The sequence below is a fragment of the Scomber scombrus genome, chromosome 18 (assembly GCF_963691925.1).
Source record: "Scomber scombrus chromosome 18, fScoSco1.1, whole genome shotgun sequence".
Lineage (NCBI taxonomy): Eukaryota > Metazoa > Chordata > Actinopteri > Scombriformes > Scombridae > Scomber > Scomber scombrus.
Genome location: NC_084987.1, coordinates 14036742 through 14056879, shown reverse-complemented (window position 1 = coordinate 14056879; position 20138 = coordinate 14036742). Strand labels below are relative to the sequence as shown.

Sequence of the window (20138 nt, the reverse complement as noted above, 5' to 3'; positions counted from 1 at the left end):
GGACACTAGCTGACACACATGAGCAGTGCCCCAACTCAGGGGACGCAGCCCATGTAGGTACCTCCTGATGGTGTGTACTTCAGCTTGTTATGCAAAAGATTTCCACATTATTTTCAAAGCATTTCCCCTTAAACTCAGCTAACAAAGAGTAAATTCCAGTGGCAGACTGGGAAAACCACATGATACGTGACTTTATACTTTACTTTATAGTGACAGTTATGGTTTCTACAAATTTCATTCATTCGTTACGTCTTTGTTGACAAAACGTCCATTGTTCTAGTTCAGGTGCTACTGTATCTTTAAAAATACTTGATAAACATGATGTTATGTGACAATATCATAATTTATATTTCTTAATATTAAAGTGATCACCACAATGACCAATTAAACAACTGGTTTGCACACAATCAATTATGAGATACTGGGGATGAAAAACTGAAAAAAAAGATCTCCACTTAAAGCTCCATTAACAGACTTTTTCTCAGGAAAAAATAACCTAATTGACAGAGCGTTGCAGTAATTGATGTTATTCAGCCTGTAATGTAGCTATAATACAGCCAGACTGTTATGTAGCTTAAAAAGATCAAATGAAATTTAATATAAACTGACCTGTTCAACAGCAGCACTGTTGTTCTATCCTGTAGAAACATGAAGCTTCACTTTACATCCAGAGAAACTAATGTGGCAGCTACAAGTGTTACATTTCATCTGTGAGAATAACATTTATCTTCCAGAAGGAATTATATCATATATCAAAATGCTACGAAGACATTAGAGCCAGCGGTAAATCATTCATGAGTTGCACATATGAGTTCATCGGATCATGTTCTCCCTGGGATGACGATGCAGGACTCAGGCTGCCCGGCTAGCAGCTCCTCACATCTCTGAAAATGTCTCAGCAAATTTACAAACAGGAGTTATTTGGAGAACTGAGCACATATTGGGAATCTACATGGTTTATTTTCTTGTCTGAAAAAATATTTAAAACTAATAGTGACCTTTAAGGTCCTAGAGCAAAAATTACAAGTCTGGGTCAAAATCATCGCCATGATGCTTGGTATTTATCTGTGGCCGCAAGGCATACTGGGTAATGTAGGCCCAGCAGGGACACCCCCCTTTCTACGTCAAAACAGTGACAGAAAGTTGAAACTAGTGTAAAAAGATTTTTTTTTAAACTGTCACTGAAAAAGGACAGACATGAAGAGAAAATCTGAAGACTGACATAAAATAAGATTGCAATGTTTTTAATGCCCGTTTTATTTTTCAGTGGAACTTTTTTCAGTGCCAGCACAAATTTTTCCAATACAAGTGTTTCTATGCCAATGTTTCCCTTTTCAGTTCAGGTTTTGTTTTCAATGCCAAATTTGATTTTCAATGCCAAAATGTAATTGTTGCTGCTCTAGCCCCATGCAATCAGTGCCTTATGTATCAGATAATGAGGTTGTTTTAAATGAACACAGTGCATTTTGTTTGTGCACTTCAGGGAAATACAAGTTGTTTGTTTCACTCTAATGCTCTTCGGCTTTCGTGAGATAGCCTTCACCAGAAATCTTTACAGCAAAGCCTTGTGGCTTCTCTTGATGAGGACAACTGACTGGCTCTCATGTGAGAAGCCAAACAGACCTCCCAGTGAGGTTAAAAATTCAAATAGTTTGGACACTTCTCTGCCCCTCTATGTTTACTTTGTGGCCAGTCCGGCCTTTCCCTGCCATCACATCTCATCTAAACAAACAAACGGCTCAAAATGCAAAGTGGAGAAAGTGGCAGTGCATGAACGTGCCCTCACAACAAACAATTTTGTGGACTTCTTCTAGCCACTGATACAGTGTGAAATGTTGTGTTTTGTTATGTTTTATGGTGTTGCACATCGCTTTGTGGGCATGTGTAGAAATCACAGCATCATTCTCTTCTATCCATCCAAATGACTGGTGTCATCATGTTTCAGTGTATTTAGGATTCATCATCCGCACCCTTTAAACCCGCCTTCAGATGCAGTGTTAATAGGGGTGGCGGTGGCTCTCCCATTCTCCAGAGACAGAGACAGACACGCACATGTGAAATTTGTCAGGCTCAGGCTCTGCCCACTCTGCTTTCAGATGGCTCAAAACTGAAGCGGACACCTCTCAAAGCAGGACTTCAGTGTATTACAGAGAGATAAAGAACAAGAGCACGCAAAACCAAAAAGAGAACAGCAACCCTCTAATAACTTTGATCCGGGTCGTAACTTTTCCTTGGTTTGAGGTGGTGAGGCGGACAGTGTGCTGAATCAGGCTTCCCCGCTCAGTCCGCCTCTCTGTGGCACTGAGATCAGGAGGATTAATGAGAGAGTGGAGAAGACAAGAAGAGTAAGAGAGAACACAGACAGAGGAGAGACTAGTACAGTACACTTGGTGTCCTGGTGGCTCAGCGGTTTGAAGCAACCTTTTTTTTTCATTTTCTTTTCTTTTACACAGCAGACAATTTTTAAACTGATCATTTTCTTGCAGACCAGCCAAACATGGGTCTGTCATAAGACATTTTGCGGGCTTTGGCGTTATACAGTTCAAAAAATGAGATAAAGAGAAAAAGAGAGCAAAATAGAGAGTGGTTAAGCATAAAAAACAAACTTAACGAAAAATAACTTTACTCGCTCTGTCTTTCATTGTGGTTACTTTCTAAATCAAATATTTTAAAAACCAAAAGATAAAAGGTGGTGACAGACTGGTTATCTCTCGTATGATGACCTACTTTATAATATTGTTGTGAGGTGACAGGTGATGAACACAGACAGAAGCTACATAACTATTGTTTTGCTTCTTTTTTTTTTGTTGGTCCAAATTATATAGTTTCCTTGCAGCCTGGCATAAACTTTCTGATCTATGTGACATCTCTTTTTTCCCCCTTTTCCCCACATATGGCCTCCTGCTGACCGCTGTCATCTACTACCCAACTAATAAAGGCAAAAAATGTTGTAAACATAGATGGAATTTCTCAGCAGCACATCGCCGCCACCAGCAACCACTGGGCTCTTACTGGAGACGCAGTTTCAGACAGACAGACTCTACCCAACACTGATTCAGTCTAAACTAAATGAGACCCTTTAGCTGCACCAAGAGATTTACATGCAACATTGGTGCAATTTTATTTCAATTACTTTGAGTTATCTGTTAAACAGAGAAATGCAGAGTTGCACAGGGTCTGGAATAGCATTCAGGTAGTCTAGGGCGTTGCTGGAGAGCTGTGCTTGATTACCACATTGCAGGTCTTGTGAGAAAGAGTCAGGAGAGCCCCTTGCAATGGAGAAAATGAGAAAAAACAAACTGCTGAAAAGCAGTGCGTTAAAAGAACGTCAGCACTGACACACCTGATGTAAACATCCAGGTTCAAACACTGGAGAGGAGCCAGCCGACCCAGCTCGAGTTGCTTAAGCAAACACAAACACACATGCACTGTACTGACACTCTGTATTGTAAAGGCACACAGCTCTAAGTGTGCCATAAAGAAAATAATCTGCATGTATTTTTCACTGCTGGCTCCCTGCCTGTCAGAGTCAATGACATCACATGCCTCTGGAACAGTGCGCCTTTCACAAAAAGGTGTCAAAACATATACACAACAACACATGGGCAAGCAAATACATTCAGCATTACATGCAGAGACATGCAGAATCTACGCATATGCGTCAGCTTAACAACCCACAAATATGTTGTCATCCTCCTTTCTCGCATCCATACAGGGTGATATGCCTTCCAGGTATTTCTGCAGTCTAATATCTAATCAGAAATGGTATGTAATGTTTTTGCAGGGTTCCTCATATTTACAGCTTATTTACACCATAGAGAGCTCGTAGTCTAACGTCAGACTGAGCATCTCAGTAATGAAAACATCCTGGGAGGTCCTCTGCTCAAAAGTGTGAGAATATTTGCTCTGCACTGAACAGCCCCCCCCCCCCCTTCATCTTCTCCTCTTTTCCCACCAAAACACAAATGCTCTGCCACTCCACTTCCCCATTGCTGCCGGTTGTGACAAAGTCTTACTGGCTCAGGCTTGGTTGACATTGGTGAGAGATTTGCAACACGGAAAAGAAGGAGTGGTGTGAGATGAGAGATGAGGTTCATGGTCGTACTGGTTTAATGTGGGATGGGTACCCGTGGGAAGCTAGGAGTGAGGCTTGTAAAGCACATTCATAAATCAATAATGGATGAATCACTGAGTTGCCAGTGGTGAGGTCTCTGTATGTCAACATGTTTATCACTAGATGTAGCGTGGAAAAAAACACGCTTGAGAGTAAATGACACTGAAGGGTACCAGAGTTTTTTTTCCTCTGTATCTACCTTCCTGTTAGTTTCTTTCAATAGTGCTACCTCAAGTTTTTATTTTTATTTTAAAAAGCTGGATAATTAGATCTGATTTACCCATTTTCTAACACAAAATGCCAGATGTTATAGTAGTGTGGCGAAGACTTAATTGGGACACTCACCTGAACAGGTGTAAGCTGGGCTCGGGGGTCAAACACTCGCAGCATCTTGTCCTAGAAAGAAGAGAAAGGAGAAACTTTACTGCAAGAATGAAGAAAGCTGGAAATGATTATGAATCATGTTATATGATATAGTGTTATAATCACTATCAGACTGTCTAGACTCGAAAAAAAAAAAAAATTAAATTAGTTCTGCATGGTGATTAGGTGGCACCTTGGTTTCATTTTAAGTGAAAGAAACTGTGAGAATATTTGATGTTAAGTAACAATAACATGTAAGGGCTGTGAGGCAAGTCTGTGTTTCACTGTTAATTTGTCCTGTGTGTGAGGAGTATGGGTGTGACATGCAGGGGACATCCAAGAGCAAATGAAAGGTCAGGATTCTAACAAAGAAAGGGGAAAGGAATTAATGTTCCTCAGCCAGATGCAATTTGTTTCATAGAAACTGAAATGGACAGCTGAGATATGATGCTGAATATTGAAAACATTAATAAAGAGTTCCTCCACTTCACTATAACTGCACGAACAACAAAGGCTCTCTGAAGTTTCCTCATTTATCAGTGTGATCTCTACGATACATTGTTAGCTAAAGCAATCCAGTCACCTCTCCACGGCCTCATGCGCCTTGACCCTGGCCAGCCCAAACACGCAGTCAGCATCAATCACAGCAGCCAATCAGAGAGGTTCCTGCATGATTGAGAGGAGATGGGGCCTAATGGGATCAGGCTGTGACCGGGACGTGCGCATCTACAGCCATGTCACTCAATACCGTTGTGTGACTGTGATCACAGCAGCAGCCTAACATCCAGGGCTGATAGCAGGTAATAACCATAAGGGCTGAGACTTAAACCGTGTGCACACTAAGCACACATATACATGTCAAAGAGAATCATGGGGCTGAAAATGATGCAGTCAAACACACACATACACATCGAGGAACACCATACCACAAGATAAATACAGTTATCACATGTCTAAGCTGTCATAAGAAGCAATATGTTTTCCTGTCAGGCTCAATCCAGTGTTGAAGCAAATTATCAATGTGAGCATCGGCCTCTCTTCATCAAAGATCTTCTCCTGTTCAGCCATCCAAGAGGGGATTGACTTCCTGTTTATTAGCTCAAATAGCAAACAGGGTTTTTTCCTAATACTGCGTTTCTCTCTCTGTCTCGCTCACTATCTATGTATGTGTGTGTAGGAGAGTGTGTGTAGCTAGCCCACCCACGGACATGATGCCCCAAGGCGATGTCTTCAGGCCTCTGTGACCTGGGCCTAAGCCTAAGGCTCATGGAGCAGTGCAGGAACAACACGCGCGCATGCACGCACGCACGCGTTTGGTAGAAAGCCAACCATCATCTGAAAATCAAATCCTGTTAAAGCAGCTTAATTTTGGGATTTACCAGCCACCAAGTTCCCTGACTTGGCACATACAGCATAGACTAAATAAGAATACACTCATATCTACATGCCCACAAACATACATTCACCAAATTGAAGATGCTCTATGCCATTTCATCTTAGGTGGTGCCATGCAAACAACATGTGAGGGAGGAAACTATCTGGCTGTGCAAACACACTGATGAGGGCCCACTACAGATGTGTCCACCAAGCAAACACACTCTCTAAAGCCTATGACAATAACCCACACACACACAACTCATAAATGCACAGATGGGAGGGCCCCGATAGGAGTGTATATGCATTTGTGTGTTTGTGTTTGTATGCTGAAACAGCAGCTGTTTAATCAAAGTGACGGAGCCTCATTCTCAAGCTGCTGTAAATGAGTTTTCACTGCGAGTCCGCTGCACACAACATTCAAATGTACGCAAACACACAGACGCTGGGAATATTCAACCAGGGTCGCTCTCTCCACTCATCAAATACACTGACTGCCGGCCTCCCACTCCCAGTCTCTCACGGTTACCGGGGTAGTGATTGGCCAGTTGAAACTGCAGGATCCCATCATTGGTTATATTTGTCACCATGAGAAATGTGGTATGGAGCTCAGTTCTAATGTGACTTTTAAAATTTGAGGTGGACTGTGGACTATAAATCCGGTAACACCCAATTTTATAAACTGCATACCACCCTTACCCGTCCATCACTCAAATAAACACAGGCTTTCCTCCCTCTCTGCTCGCACTACCTGTGGATTTCCCTTCTCTGAACTGAATGGTGCCTTTCTCCCTCCAAGTGTGTCATAAATATATATCTCTCTAGGTCCAAATGAGGCCTGTCATGATTCCTGCTCTTTGGGGTGGTGGTCTCCCCTTCATCTTCCCCCACCCCAGCCATGTGCCCCAATGTTTACCCTATGGGAGGGCCAGGGGATTGGACCCACATGTTGGCAGGCCCTATTTGCTTTAATAAGCTGGATTGGAGAGATTGAAAGGGGCCTTTTGGGTTAAATGACACCAGAGCCCAACAGGGCAAGAACCTTGGAGGCCCCAGGCTCTGATCTTGGCTCACATTTCCCCCCTCTTTTTCTTTTTAGGTCCCTCGTTCTTTGAGGCTGGTGGTAGCGTTGGTGAGGATGATTATCCTGTCAAGCTAAATGTCGTGATTTGGACATAGCCTGTGATGGGTGGAGCAATTTGTTACTTGTCAGAGCGAAGACAAACAAAGGGGATTGGACTGACAATCATACCTGTTAATCATGCACATGTTGTTTATTTTTGTGTCAAAGTTTATTTGGGCTCAAGCAAAATTAAGCTCATCATGCATGGTATACGTTTGCACATCAGGGACTCATGTTCACATCAATCAGAGTATGTGTGATTTCAAGATGGATGAAAATTCACTGCTGTGCACAAACTGAGTGAAATTATGAAAACAAGTTAACAACGGCTGGTGAAAAAGCCCCTAGCTGTTTCTATAAACCAAACATGTTCATGAAACAATTCCACCTCAACTCTAAAATCCTTTCTTTCTCTGCCCCCCACTCATAAACCCTTACCACCTCCTTCCCCCTACACAAAATATTAACAGCCTAATGGAAACCCCTTCAAGCGCTGTGATTATTTCCTGATGACACCATTGAGAAGGGGCCATGTGGATGCATAAAAGCCCAGCAAGACTTTCTGTCTTCTGTAATTAATTCAGTTTTTTCTAAGCTCCAACAAAACGTTCCCCCGTCTGCTAGATAACTACTGTACATGTCAGGTGATGGATGTTAACTCCTGATTAGACAAAACTTATACCAGAAGAGAGGGGGATTGGAAGAGGTGTGCAGGGAAATGCATTGAGGATAGTGGGTCAGGGGTCAGGTGGGGTCAAGACAAAACAAAGACCCTGATAAATGTATCCCTCTCACGCAGGCTTGCGCCTCTGTTAGAGCCCTAATTAATACAGTTTCCAGCCTGACAGCGAAAATCTCTTTATGCACTCTATCAACTGTGGCCAAAATCTCTGTAACTTCTTTGTCATCATTATTACTGCATTAAAACAAACTGGCTATTACATCACTTACATCATAGGGATTTCCATGTTTATCCCTTGTCCCTTTGAAAAAAATCCAACAACTGCTCACTAATTCCTAATCAAATGTGTGATGTGATCTCCACCCTTTTTTATAAGCTTCACCCCTGTTGACATTTTAATGGAATAAAACTCATATAAACACATTAACAGGTCAGGAGCAGTAGTGTCCAATATGAGGCGCACCACACTGAATGTGAGCTACTAGCTTCCTCTAGTGGTCACACACCGCAACTACAGCAATCAAGCCTCTATCAAGTCAGCTTTAGTTTGTATAAAAGTGTAAGGTGAAGCCGTTGGATTACACATCTGGGGCAGTGTTAGTTGTCCTCACCTTGCAGGAGGAAGCCAGCAGGGAGCCGTCCCGTTTCCAGCTCAGACTCTGCAGCTGATCACTGTGCTGCTCCAGAGCTGCAGGCGCACACGATCATTTTGTGAGGTGAGAAGAGGAAAGGACAAGAGACACAGTGATCATGTTAGGCAGGGATAAAAAACACATTTTAAAAAAAGAAGTAAAGGTTTAGACAAACTATGAACACAGAATGACGGCACATACACAGACAAGACAAAGACCACCGACATTTAATATCTGAAAGGTTACTGGAACAAATATGCAGGGGAGGGATGAAGCCATAAATAAAGCACACAGGTTTAGGAAAACACACAATAATACAGAAAAATATGGATGATTCACACCAAATGTCCTTATGGTTTAGGCATACAGGAAAAATTCTGAGCATGACAAGGCTGCAGTGCCATAGGTGAGCACAGCACAGCTTGTGTGAATTGTTCAGTTTTACCATGACACCAAACGGATGAAAAGAGATGAGAAGCGCACTTGTTAGGACAGTAACACACAATGTGATGAGACAAAAATGTAAACAGTCAAGAAAAAAACACAACAACACAAACACACACTCATTCAAATATAGATTCTTATCGTTCAGATTGTGTTCTTCAAACCATGTAGAGAGAAAACTCTGAATGAGGGTGATGAGAGACAGTGTGGAGGGGGGGGGGGGGTACAGTTCATGAAAGTTGGATCAGCAGTGAGCAGCAGCAGCCAGGCCAGCTGTCATGAGATGGGGGGGTCGCAGTGTTTGTGGGGCGGTGAGACCAGAGGATAGTGACTATATCCTGAGGCCAGTGTGGGGAAAGTGGGACCAGGACTGCAAACCAAAATATTACCTCTGCTGCTCCAGCACTTAGACAGAGCCACAGGGCTGCAAAACGTAGGCAGTGTCAGTCAGACAGTCCCCAATGAAAAAAAGTAAACCAACTGCCTCACTCCATTCCAAATATATATATTCATGTTACACATAGAAACAAAACAGGCCACAACAAAAACTGAAGCCTAACAGACAAAGACTGAAATGTCAAATGTAACAGACAGTGCATGATGTACAACAAAGACTTTTAACAAAAGAAATTCTGGCTGTGGTGTGTGCTTTAAATGGGTTAAACTGGGTGCACATGCAATTCATGGTGCCAGCTGCAGCTACCTGCTAGCGGTGCATCCTGGCGGCTGGTGTCCCAAATGAGGGGTGACTTGGTGGTGCTGACAGCCAGCAAACCGGAGGAGGTGGGGTGGAAGACCACCAGCTCCAGCCTGCCCTGACTGGGGCGAAGGGTCACCTCCGGCCCACTGGGCTGCTCAAGCTCTGGATCACACAAACGCCACAGCTTCACCTGTACACACACACAGAGAAATATGAAAATAGTGGGTGGAAGGGTAATCTGACACAGATGAAGCTACAGAGGAAAGACGGCTCGGCAATCGTTTTTCTTTCTCTCAAAAATAATTAATTTCAGCAAATTATACCTTTGAAACTTCTCTTTTTTCCCCCCTTGGTCAGTAATAATCCTCAAACCTTAATGTATTCCAGCTCATTTTGACATCAAATGAGGCTTATTGGACTGTTGTCTGTTAAAACAGGTATTTTTCAAAGCCACACCAGAGAGAAGAGACTTCTGTATTGACCCAACTGAAGACTCTGGTCAGTACGGATTTCTCGTGGATGCTGCAGTATGAGAGCTGATTAAATGACAATATATAATAATTATTTTAAGTCCCCTGAGTCATATTTCACTCGGTTTCTCAACTTGCTCAGCACAACCATATTGCTGAAACAATATACCCTGTTGGCAAATGTTAAAAGCAGCGATCAGTCAAGTAAGTGCTCTGCAGATGTTGGGCACTGCAGACCACTCTGGTGTGTGTGTAGGTCTATGTGTGGCTACAGTTGTGTGTTTACACAGGTCTTGCTGGTAAACCGAGCTGCTGAGTCTGAAGATGCAGACCCACACTCAGCAGATTCCAGTGAGCCAGGGCACCTGAGGCTGAGGATAATGTGCTTAGATGGGGGAGTCTTCAAAAGGTTTATATAACAAAAACTGAGGAGGTAAATATAATTTTCAAAGACCTGCCAGGAACAACAAATCAGAGGAGCTGGAGAGGATGGAAAGTGGACTTATGTAGTACAGTGCAACAAAATAAAACCAATTTGGTGTAGATGGGACAATGTCTGTAGGAGTTATAAGGACTTTCTGCACTATGGCGAAGCATCGAAATTGTCCACGCTGCCACCCCCACCAGGAATAAGTAATTCAAAAGATTTGGATAACTTTTCATCTCCAATGTCTCAAGATGTTTGAGTGAATTTAAAATCGGTCGGATTAAATCTCAGGGAGGAGTACGATGCGTAGAAATCGTGAAAAACGCTAATTTTAATCAAAATGGCCGACTTCCTGTTGGAGTTAGGGTATGGGTCCAAGAGACTTTTTTGTGTGTCCTGACATGATATATATGTATGCCACATTTTGTTTGTCTATGTCAATCTGGGGCGAGGGGCTCAATTTTTAAAATGTTCTAGGGGGCGCTATTGAGCCATTTTGCGTCGCCAATTTCTTTGAGCCATAAAATTTAAAATTTTTCAACAGGTCTAGGGTGCGTGCAAAATTTTGTGAGTTTTGGGGTATGTTTAGGCCGCCAAAAATGCGTTCGTTTTGACAGAACAAGACTAACAATTTTTACAGATTCACTTGGGCCTTCACACTGTAGTGCTCGGGCCCTAATAAAAAGAAGAAGAAGAAAAAAGTGTAAACACAGAACAGAGCTCACCGTTTCATCTCCAGAGCATGTTGCCAGGAGACTCTCATCAAAAGGAGAAAAGTCCATGTCAGTCACCAGATCTGACAGAGAAGAGCAGAAAACAAATGGAAAACAAATATCAGATCTGGGTCATTGCTGTCTGGCTTAATTTAATTTCTGAGAAAAGGCATTTGCATTTCCCATGTGATTAGTCTTTTAAAGAGATTGTAGTGTCACTGAGAGTTGAAGTGATGGCAGTTTCGAAGAGGCAGACAAAAGACCTGTCACAAAGTGATAAAGAAAAACTACCAGAATGGCAGGAAATCTGGGTGACTGCCCATTGGCCGTCTGGACCAGGCTTGACTGATGACAGGCCCAGCATACCTCCACCTACAGACAAAGGGAAACCACACACACAGACACAGATGATGTCATCCATCATACTGTTAAAATACTCTCCCTCAGTCTTTCATGGTGCCCAGAAGTGCTTCCTAATAAAAATGTCCTCCCTGCTAACAATGAATTTCTGAGCTCATTATCGGCCAATGTATCTTTTGACCAGAGTCACTTTTGTAATAAAAAACACTTGGTGTGTTTTCCTAAGTAAAATCTGGGTGTTTTTTTTGCTAATTTTCTCCAGTTTCTGAAATATACTGTATGTGGACACCTGTCATATTTAGCTGTTTTGTTATTTGTCACTGACATATGTACCAAAGACTTCCTGGAAGGCAGTACTGATACTGAGAGGACTATCCTGTTGAGATAAAGTAAAATAGAAATTTATATTTCTTTCTACAGGTAGCAAACATTATTCTGGATCATACCAGCCTGCTCGGTGTTAAAGGCCACCAGCTTGGAGCTCGCTTTGATGTGGTTCCCCTGGCAGGAGAAGGAGCCAGCACGAACATTGTTGATCCATTCCTGGATTTAAAGACATGGAAAGCAATGGGTAATGGATCAGAATGGATGAAACAAATCATACTAAAGCACTCACATAAACTGCTTTGAGACAACATCACAGAAAGCCAGAGTGTTTCATCAGACTACAGTGCAAAGGAACTTGATGAATGACTAGAATCCCAAGTGTTCACTTGACATGTCTGCACAAGAGTACAACCAACTGGCTACACTGAAGAATCCTGCAAAAAAAAAATAGTTTGTCTGCTTAATAATACTAAGAAGCACACACTATTGCAAATCCAAGTTTCAGCTAGAAAGAAAAAAAAGTGAGCAGTGTAGTAAACAGGACATATCTAGCTGAGAGTGCATACAAAGTGTAGAGGAAGTGGAAGAGCTCCCCGTGTTGCACAGCAGAAAACTCTTAAAACCTCTTTCATAACATTAACAAGGCAGGAGCAGCAAAAAGACAGAGCGTCTGTACAACATGTTCCAACTATTATGGCTAATCCTCAGAAAACTGTTAGTGACCAGACCAACTATGACAGCCCCACAGAGGACACCTAACAGCTTAAAGAATTACTGTTATTATTAACAGGACAGCTGATTCTGCAAGTGTGTGTGTGTGTGTGTGTGTGTGTGTGTGTGTGTGTGTGTGTGTGTGTGTGTGTGTGTGTGTGTGTGTGTGTGTGTGTGTGTGTGTGTGTGTGTGTCAAAACACACGTCCACTACAAATACGGATATGTCTCTGGTGTCAGAAGCTCAGGCTAAAGTTGAGTCAGAGCAGTTTCAATTTGAAGTTAAGCCCCAATAAGTAACAATCAACCTTGGTTTGGATCATCTAAGGACAAAACATCCCATTCATCTTGCTTTTCTCTCCATCCCTGCTTTTGCTCTCACTTTCTGTTCCTTGTCTTTTTTCTCTCTGGTACAAAGTTTGACATGACAGCACTTCTCACATGACTTGCCACAACCCCACATTTTCATTGGCTCTGTGTGGTAAGGGCTAGTTTAACATTCTCAGCATAAAGCTACCACCTGCTGTCATAAGATCCAGTGCAGAGATTGGAGAGATACAAAGACCATCCACTATCTCTGCACATGCCAAGCATTTTATTGCCTCAGTAAAAACAAGGCAAGGGATTACATAATGCACCTCAGCCAGGAGAGATGCAAACTTTGCAGCTTTAAACAAATAGGTCCAGGGGACGACAAAAATGCCAGATGTGAGTGCAAGACATCGCAGTCCCATCCAGACATGTCCTCCCATGCAGCCTGCAGGACACCTATAAATGGAGGAGATACTGTATATCGGAATATATCAGATATCATTCATCAGATTTGCTAGTCAAATTTGTACTGTATCTTTCACCTTGGCCGGCATAATAAATCTGTACACATTTGGAAATCAAAGCAATCAATAATTGTACAACATCACGTTATTAATACTGAATAACAGTGAGGAAACGCACATAGCTAAGCTATACTATAATAACATTATGATGAACGTCACTGCAACACCAGGTGTAAGCTAGCACCTTTGTGCCAACACATGACTCAGTTACTACAAGCCTGTAGTTTGTATGGACTAGTGTGTGGATTCAGATTTTCGTGTATACTATGCAGCCTTCCAGATGCAGGAAGTTAAACATCCCCTGCATGCAGGCGTTCCCCAAAACACCACTAAAGAAGCATAGCTAACCAATGCTAATGTTAGCTACTGGTAACTCTCAGGCGCTCGTCAGCTACTCACATCTTTCTTGGCAACTTTCGGAGAGGTGTTTTTGAATTTGGAGGTCTTAAAACGATTCATCCTGCCCTCTCAAATTGACTTTCGTGCCTTCCGGGTGTCTGTGTCGAGCTGGTTGGTACTCGGCTCCTGCTTCAGCTGACAGCTCAGGTTGGCCGCGCGGCGGCGGTGTTCGCTCGGTTTGATCTACCGAAATGCCCGGTTGGGCGGAGTTTTCCTTTTTGAGACACAAGAGTCTTGCTCTCAACTTAGTAAGTTGGGTGTTAAAACATGTTTGCTGTCATTTTCACTCGACACGTTTTCACATTGAACTTTGTGTTTTAATACTTTTAATCAGTATCCACTCGCGTAGACACTATAAAAACCAACAGCAAGAATTAAGATAAACTTTTGAAGCTCGTTTTTTCCATCTTATTTCGGTTTTATTGACGGTTTTCAAACAATTTATAGGCGCACTTCTGCCACCTACTGGACTGGAGTGTGGAGCATAGACTGTATAAAGATTTACATACAGTCACCGGGCACTTCATTGGGTACACCTCTGCAGTTTAATTAAATCCATTACAACAGCTCCGTTTTCAATTACACTTTTTTGAAGCTTATACATTTTCAGTTTTTGGTAACATAGTCAAAAAGTGATAATTCTACTTCATGTTTATCACTGAGGTCGTAGTGGGTGGTGGTGGCGTACTGGGGTGAATTACATTGACTGGTGTTCCTAATATTTTGTTCCCCTCATGTATGTTAATATAGTGGACAACATTTTAGGAACACCATTCAATATAATGCGCCCTAACCCCTAATAGCAGTTGATAACATCTGTTAGAAAATTAGAAAAGTAATCAAATGTAAGTTAACTAGGGGTAACTAGTAATCTGTAACCTATAACATTTCCAAAGTAACCTTCACAACACTAATAATTGTTACAGTCAAGTAGGACATGCTCAGCCCAGCTTTGGTGCTTGCCTATTCTGTAAAAGTGTTTGTGTCCTGTGAGAACTATCCTCCAGCAAGCTGACTAACTCGTTCTTACCACACAGGGTATCATCTTAACTCAAATTTTGCGCTGTTGTTGTTGACGCCCACTCTGCCCCGGACATGCGCAGTGCGGTCGATCTAGGACCCAGTTGAAGGAATGATGGCGTCCTCGGCTGCTCGCTGCTCTTCTCGCTGGATTACAGTCATCGTGTCCTCTGGACGCAGCCGGGCTGCCGGCGCTGTGGTCTGCCCTGGTCATGGAGGGGTCCGTAGTGTTTCTACTCTCGGAGCGGGGAAACTGTGTCGGGGAGGCCGCCTGGAGTGCGGGGCAGCAGGGGCAGCGTTGACATTGAGAGGGCTGTCAGGTGAGTGGCGTATTGGCCATATGGGATCGGCCTAGGCTAGGCTAGGCTAAGGTAGGCTAAATTAGTTGTAATTTCTGGTTTACTTATGTAAGACAATTACATTAAGATATCCAGTATTATACCGGCACAAATATACAGTCAAGACAAGATGTCAACAGACATGCCCTTACGACCATGGTTGTTAGAAATGTGTTGTAATCAGTTTTGCTAGCTTGGGTTTTATAGACATCAAAGTTTAATTTGCAAGAGGGTGATGCCAAACTGTATTCTGTGGCCAGTGCAGATTAGTTTCCCACCTGAAACCAATCACAGCCCCTAGCCTCAACCAGTCGTTTCTGCAACCCCAAAGGCATAAACACATCCCAAGGTGAACAACTCAAATTCATTATTTGCTTTGTCAAGAAGCTTCGTTATTATTCAATGGTGGAGCCACTAGCATATTGTTTACACTAAATCATCTTCAGCTTTAGCAGCGGAGGTGTTTCTCAAATGTTCTTATAGATCTTGTTAGGTTAATTCTTGTCTGCTCACCTGTGTTTTCACCTTTGTCACTTAATTGTAAATGCCATGCTAGCAAGTCAATATGGAATTTACTTACCCTTTCACCCTGTTTGTCACCTTTCAGGTTTCAAATCCCCCCATGCTCTCTGCACGCTGTCCTTTCACACAAGTGCCCCTGTCAGCAGTAAGCAGGACTTGTATCAGATCCTCGGGGTACCTCGCACAGCAACCCAGAAAGAGATCAAGAAAGCCTACTACCAGGTCTGCTCCTGACCGACGCTCACTCACAGCTTGTATTGGTCATCAGCTAACTTAATTACCACAGTGATTGACTTTGTGTTTGTTGTCCCTCAGATGGCCAAAAAGTACCACCCTGACACCAACAAAGATGACCCACAAGCCAAGGAGAAATTTGCACAGCTGGCTGAAGCTTATGAGGTTTTGCTCTTTGTTTTTATTCAAGTTCTTGAAACACTCGCTGTCATCTCCTCTAGTTTAAGCAGTCCTGTAAAATCCTCTGTAATGTTGCGGTGTGTTTCTCCCAGGTCCTGAGTGATGAAGGAAAGAGGAAGCAGTATGATACATATGGCTCAACAGGCGGCTTTGATGCTGGTCAGGCTGGTGGAGGGCAGCAGTACTGGACTGGACAGGCCAGCAACATGGACCCAGAGGAGCTCTTTCGCAAGATCTTTGGGGAATTCTCAGGAGGCCGTGGCTTTGGAGACTTCAACGCCATCTTTGATCAGCCACAGGAGGTTAGTCTTGTATGCTAGGATGTCAGAGAGTGGAAGTGACACCAGTTAATGTCTTTGAGAGTGGCTGGTGTTAGTTTAGCTTTAGCTGGTGCTAATTTAATCATTTCTGGAAGTGAATAATTTGGAGAGATCAGTTATTAATTTCTGTCTCTCCATTGGTGCAGTACATCATGGAGTTGACGTTCACTCAGGCGGCAAAGGGAGTCAACAAAGAGATATCCCTTAACATTGATGCAGCCTGCCAGCGCTGTGATGGTAAGGGCCACGAGCCAGGCACCAAGGTCCAGCACTGCCACTCCTGCAACGGCTCTGGCATGGTAATACCTCTGACACACACTGCCTTTCTTCCTAAAATACCAAAAATGTATTTTTATTTGTATGGTTTTACTTAACAGTGTGTTTTCTTGCATGTAGGAGACAGTAAACACGGGACCATTTGTGATGCGCTCCACATGTCGTCGCTGTGGCGGCAAAGGCACAGTCATTTCCAACCCCTGTCACTCCTGCCGTGGGACAGGACAGACCAAGCAGAGGAAGACTGTGATGGTTCCTGTGCCTGCAGGTCAGTCAGGCTCAACCGTCTGCTTTAATCAGTTCTGTTCACTTGAAGGGTGATTTTTAATCTCACCATTAATGGTCATGAAAAATCACCCAATAATGTTTGAGCCACAGTTGGAAGCAACCTGTTCGGCTGCAGATTTTCCTGATGTTCTTGATTTTATAGACATTTATTGTGTTGCAAACTTGATAAAAAATTCAGCTTAAAGATTCATCTTTACTGATATACTTAATTATTGGGATGACGTATCTGTTGTATTGATAAGGATGCCAGAGAAAGATAAAATAGTTTGAGCTTTGAGGGTAGTTCATCAGCAGGTTTTGCTTCTTCACAGATCATATTGCTCAAAGGGAAAGTAAAAGTACACTTGGTGGTAAAGTGAGAGTTAATCTATCCTTTGAGTATGAAGTGAAGCTGCCCGCAGCCTCTGTCTACTTTTTAAAGCCCACAATGGATGAGCGTTTCATACATGGAAGGTAGATTTTGGAGGGAGTGTTGCTTCAGCAAAGGAAGATATTGTCACTCTTGCTTATGTGATTTGTTCTTGCTTTTAGGAGTGGAGGAAGGCCAGACAGTCAGAATGCCAGTTGGGAAGAAGGAGATCTTCATCACATTTAGGGTGAGTATCTAAACCAACTGCTAGTTGTCTGAGCTTTTTCACTTCAAATTAACACAGTTCAGACAACCTGTGGTACACTGCAGTCTCTTGGAAATGTTGAAAATTTGAAACTATGATTGTGATATGCTCTGGTTTCGTGTCCAGGTCCAAAAAAGTCCAGTTTTCAGGAGGGACGGTGCAGACATCCACTCTGACCTTTATATCTCTGTTGCACAAGCCATCCTGGGTGGCACGGCCAAAACACAGGGCCTTTATGAAACACTCAATTTAGCAGTAAGTAGACAGACACATTCTTGGGTTACTTTAAATACAGGACATGTAGAAAATGATCAGACAGCTTGATAGTTTAAATATGGATTGCTTTCTCAATCTTCAGATATCCGCAGGCATCCAGACAGACCAGAGGATCCATCTGGCAGGGAAGGGAATCGCTCGTGTCAGTGGCTATGGCTTTGGTGACCACTATGTCCATGTGAAAATTAAAGTACCCAAGTAAGACTCCAAAGACAAACACACACCTCATCATACCATTCATCTTTTTGCTCCAGAGAAATTTTAAATGCTGTATTTATACCAGCTGGAGACATGAGGGCCTTGTGGCTGAATACAATGAGTCGCTGTAGTCTAGGAGAAATTGGTTGTTTTTTCAACTTATTTTTCATGTCACAAGAATTAGAAATAACTTGTTTAGATGACAGATGTTGCTTTCTTGTGCAGGACGTTGACTGACAGACAGAAATCTCTACTGATGAGCTACGCCGAGGACGAGACAGACGTGGAGGGGACAGTCAATGGTGTCACTGCCACCACCACAGGTAAGACGGCAAGTCTTCTTTACTTCTCTTACCTTATATTCCTGCTGTTTTGCTTGATATACACCTTGGATTTACAAAGTTGGGGTGTCAGGGAAAGACATGCAGTATATTTAGTCACAAACCTGACTAATTCAGTGCTAATCTCTGACCAGGTGGGGGCGACAGCGGTAGGCGGTCTGAGTCAGGGCAAAGCCGGCATGACAAGGAGGGAGAGTTGAAATAAGAGGGGGGCTTCTTCTCCAAATTAAAGAAATTGTTTAGTTCTTCCTGACAGCCATAAACCAGGTAGGGTTAGTTTTAATGTATCTTTACTCATTTATGTGGAGAACTTTGTATTATCTGGTGTTTGGCTGTTGCATTAAAGCATCCCTGTATTCAGAAGGATGTCAAGCCTGTCTAGGTCGTTCTAAATGCCTGTCGGTTGTTGTTGTTTTTTAGTTGGTTTGTTATTTTACTTGCAGTTCAGTTTACCAAGAGGCAAACTCTACAATTTTTTTTGTTCTTTCTGAAGGTAAGAGGTCTTCCTGGAACTGACATACTTCATCACATGGCAGAGGGTACAGCGTAAAGCAAGGACAGCCACATTCTAGCGAAAAGGACAGAGGAATGAGGAGTATTGGGTGACATATGACGCCTACAAGGGTTCTGAATGGATCAGCCCAGACCTACCTACCCAGCACTGCAGTGAATAAGGCAGAGGATTACCTGCCCTGTTCCTCTGCCAAAGTCAATCCACAAACGAGAGGATGTTCCAATGCGCTAAACGCCTCCCAGTCAAATGTCCATTACTGCCATTTTAGCAACAAAGACTTGTCATCTGTCATAGTAGTATGTGCATATTGGTTTTCTGTTGATTACCACAAGAAAAAACATAATACGGATAACAGAATCCACATGCACAGAAATAAATTATTATACTGACAAAGACAACAGATATAGTCAAATTGTATCTGGGGTTAAACAAACCTCCTGTTTTCAATCCTTTTGTTCTGTGTGCTTCTATATGTTCATGAACGCTTGAAGTTCTCTAAAAAGTTCTTAACGCCATCAGTCCAAACCAGTTGAACATCACTTAACTACATGTTTACCCTTGAGTAAGTGCTGGACAGTGTAGGGGTGTAGACAAGTTCAGGTGTACCTCAAGTCTTCCTGAAATATGACTCCCCCGCTCTGTCCCTCCTTTTAACCCTTTGCATTATGAGAGAGAATTCACACAGAGTTCTGCACCTTCTTTACATTTGTACATAGACAGTTGCATCAATGTGTCGCATAGAAGAGAAATATTGTACATCTGTAATAAAACTATGGTCTGGGGATAAGTCTAAGTGTTTATTAGAAATGACTAAGTAACACTTTCTTCACAATACTGTGATCCTGTATAAAAATTAAAATATTTATACATATTCATCAGCTTCTTGCTGGTGTGTTAAAGAGACTGAGCACCTCTAAATATAACACGGTTCACAACATCACCACTATTGTTTTACGTTACATTGAATTGTACAGGTGTACCAAATAAACTGGTAATTCAGTATACATTTCAGTGTACATTTACTATATTTTACATATTGAATAAGTCTATTTATCGTGAAAATGAAGTTCTATGGATAATATTGCTACAACCACAGCAAGCTGTCTTCAAATTACATATTTTGTTGAATAAAATATGGCTCATGTCACTCACCTAGTAGAATGTTTTCCAAAATTAAGTCTGTTCTCGATAAGGTCATTTTCCTTGTTCAACAGTCAAATGAGGCAAGAAAACACTAAATGTAGAAATCTTAAGCTGCATAAACATATGTAATTGAGATTTGTGAACATTATGTAATTTCTGCAGGCATGGCCTTCTAATAAATATTACTGGTTGATGATTCA

General features: G+C 42.4%; 2 protein-coding genes across 3 annotated transcripts in view; one reads left to right on the top strand and one right to left on the bottom strand.

The window, feature by feature from the left end:
• The window catches only part of coro7 (coronin 7), a 106493-nt gene extending 92673 nt beyond the window's left edge, over nucleotides 1–13820 (bottom strand). The window contains exons 1-7 of the mRNA XM_062437990.1: nucleotides 13675–13820; nucleotides 11849–11945; nucleotides 11334–11414; nucleotides 11055–11125; nucleotides 9436–9622; nucleotides 8268–8344; nucleotides 4460–4510 (exon numbers count right to left, since the gene is read on the bottom strand). Coding sequence (XP_062293974.1) covers nucleotides 4460–4510; nucleotides 8268–8344; nucleotides 9436–9622; nucleotides 11055–11125; nucleotides 11334–11414; nucleotides 11849–11945; nucleotides 13675–13734 — 624 coding nt within the window. The 5' untranslated portion in view covers nucleotides 13735–13820. The remainder of the gene's footprint in view (nucleotides 1–4459; nucleotides 4511–8267; nucleotides 8345–9435; nucleotides 9623–11054; nucleotides 11126–11333; nucleotides 11415–11848; nucleotides 11946–13674) is intronic.
• A 973-nt stretch (nucleotides 13821–14793) lies between these two features.
• dnaja3a (DnaJ heat shock protein family (Hsp40) member A3a) lies at nucleotides 14794–20112 on the top strand. 2 transcript variants are annotated; one of them, XM_062438729.1, is made up of 11 exons: nucleotides 14794–15014; nucleotides 15640–15776; nucleotides 15870–15953; nucleotides 16061–16225; nucleotides 16573–16587; nucleotides 16685–16832; nucleotides 17384–17448; nucleotides 17593–17721; nucleotides 17825–17940; nucleotides 18166–18263; nucleotides 18775–20112. In XM_062438729.1, the coding sequence occupies exons 1-11, from the start codon at nucleotides 14807–14809 to the stop codon at nucleotides 18795–18797; spliced, it is 1188 nt and encodes a 395-aa protein (XP_062294713.1). In that variant the 5' UTR covers nucleotides 14794–14806; the 3' UTR covers nucleotides 18798–20112. The 2 variants fall into 2 exon arrangements, with proteins under 2 accessions (XP_062294713.1, XP_062294712.1); XM_062438728.1 differs by having other exon boundaries at nucleotides 16061–16270; nucleotides 16435–16587.
• Nucleotides 20113–20138: the final 26 nt, after the last annotated feature.

Excerpts from the sequence above, each read along its gene's own strand:
- dnaja3a (XM_062438728.1), top strand. The coding sequence starts at position 14,807 with ATGATGGCGTCCTCGGCTGCTCGCTGCTCTTCTCGCTGGATTACAGTC. Across the intron at positions 15,777-15,869 it reads TCAAGAAAGCCTACTACCAG|ATGGCCAAAAAGTACCACCC; the intron begins GTCTGCTCCTGA and ends GTTGTCCCTCAG. Across the intron at positions 16,271-16,434 it reads TCTTTGATCAGCCACAGGAG|TACATCATGGAGTTGACGTT; the intron begins GTTAGTCTTGTA and ends CCATTGGTGCAG.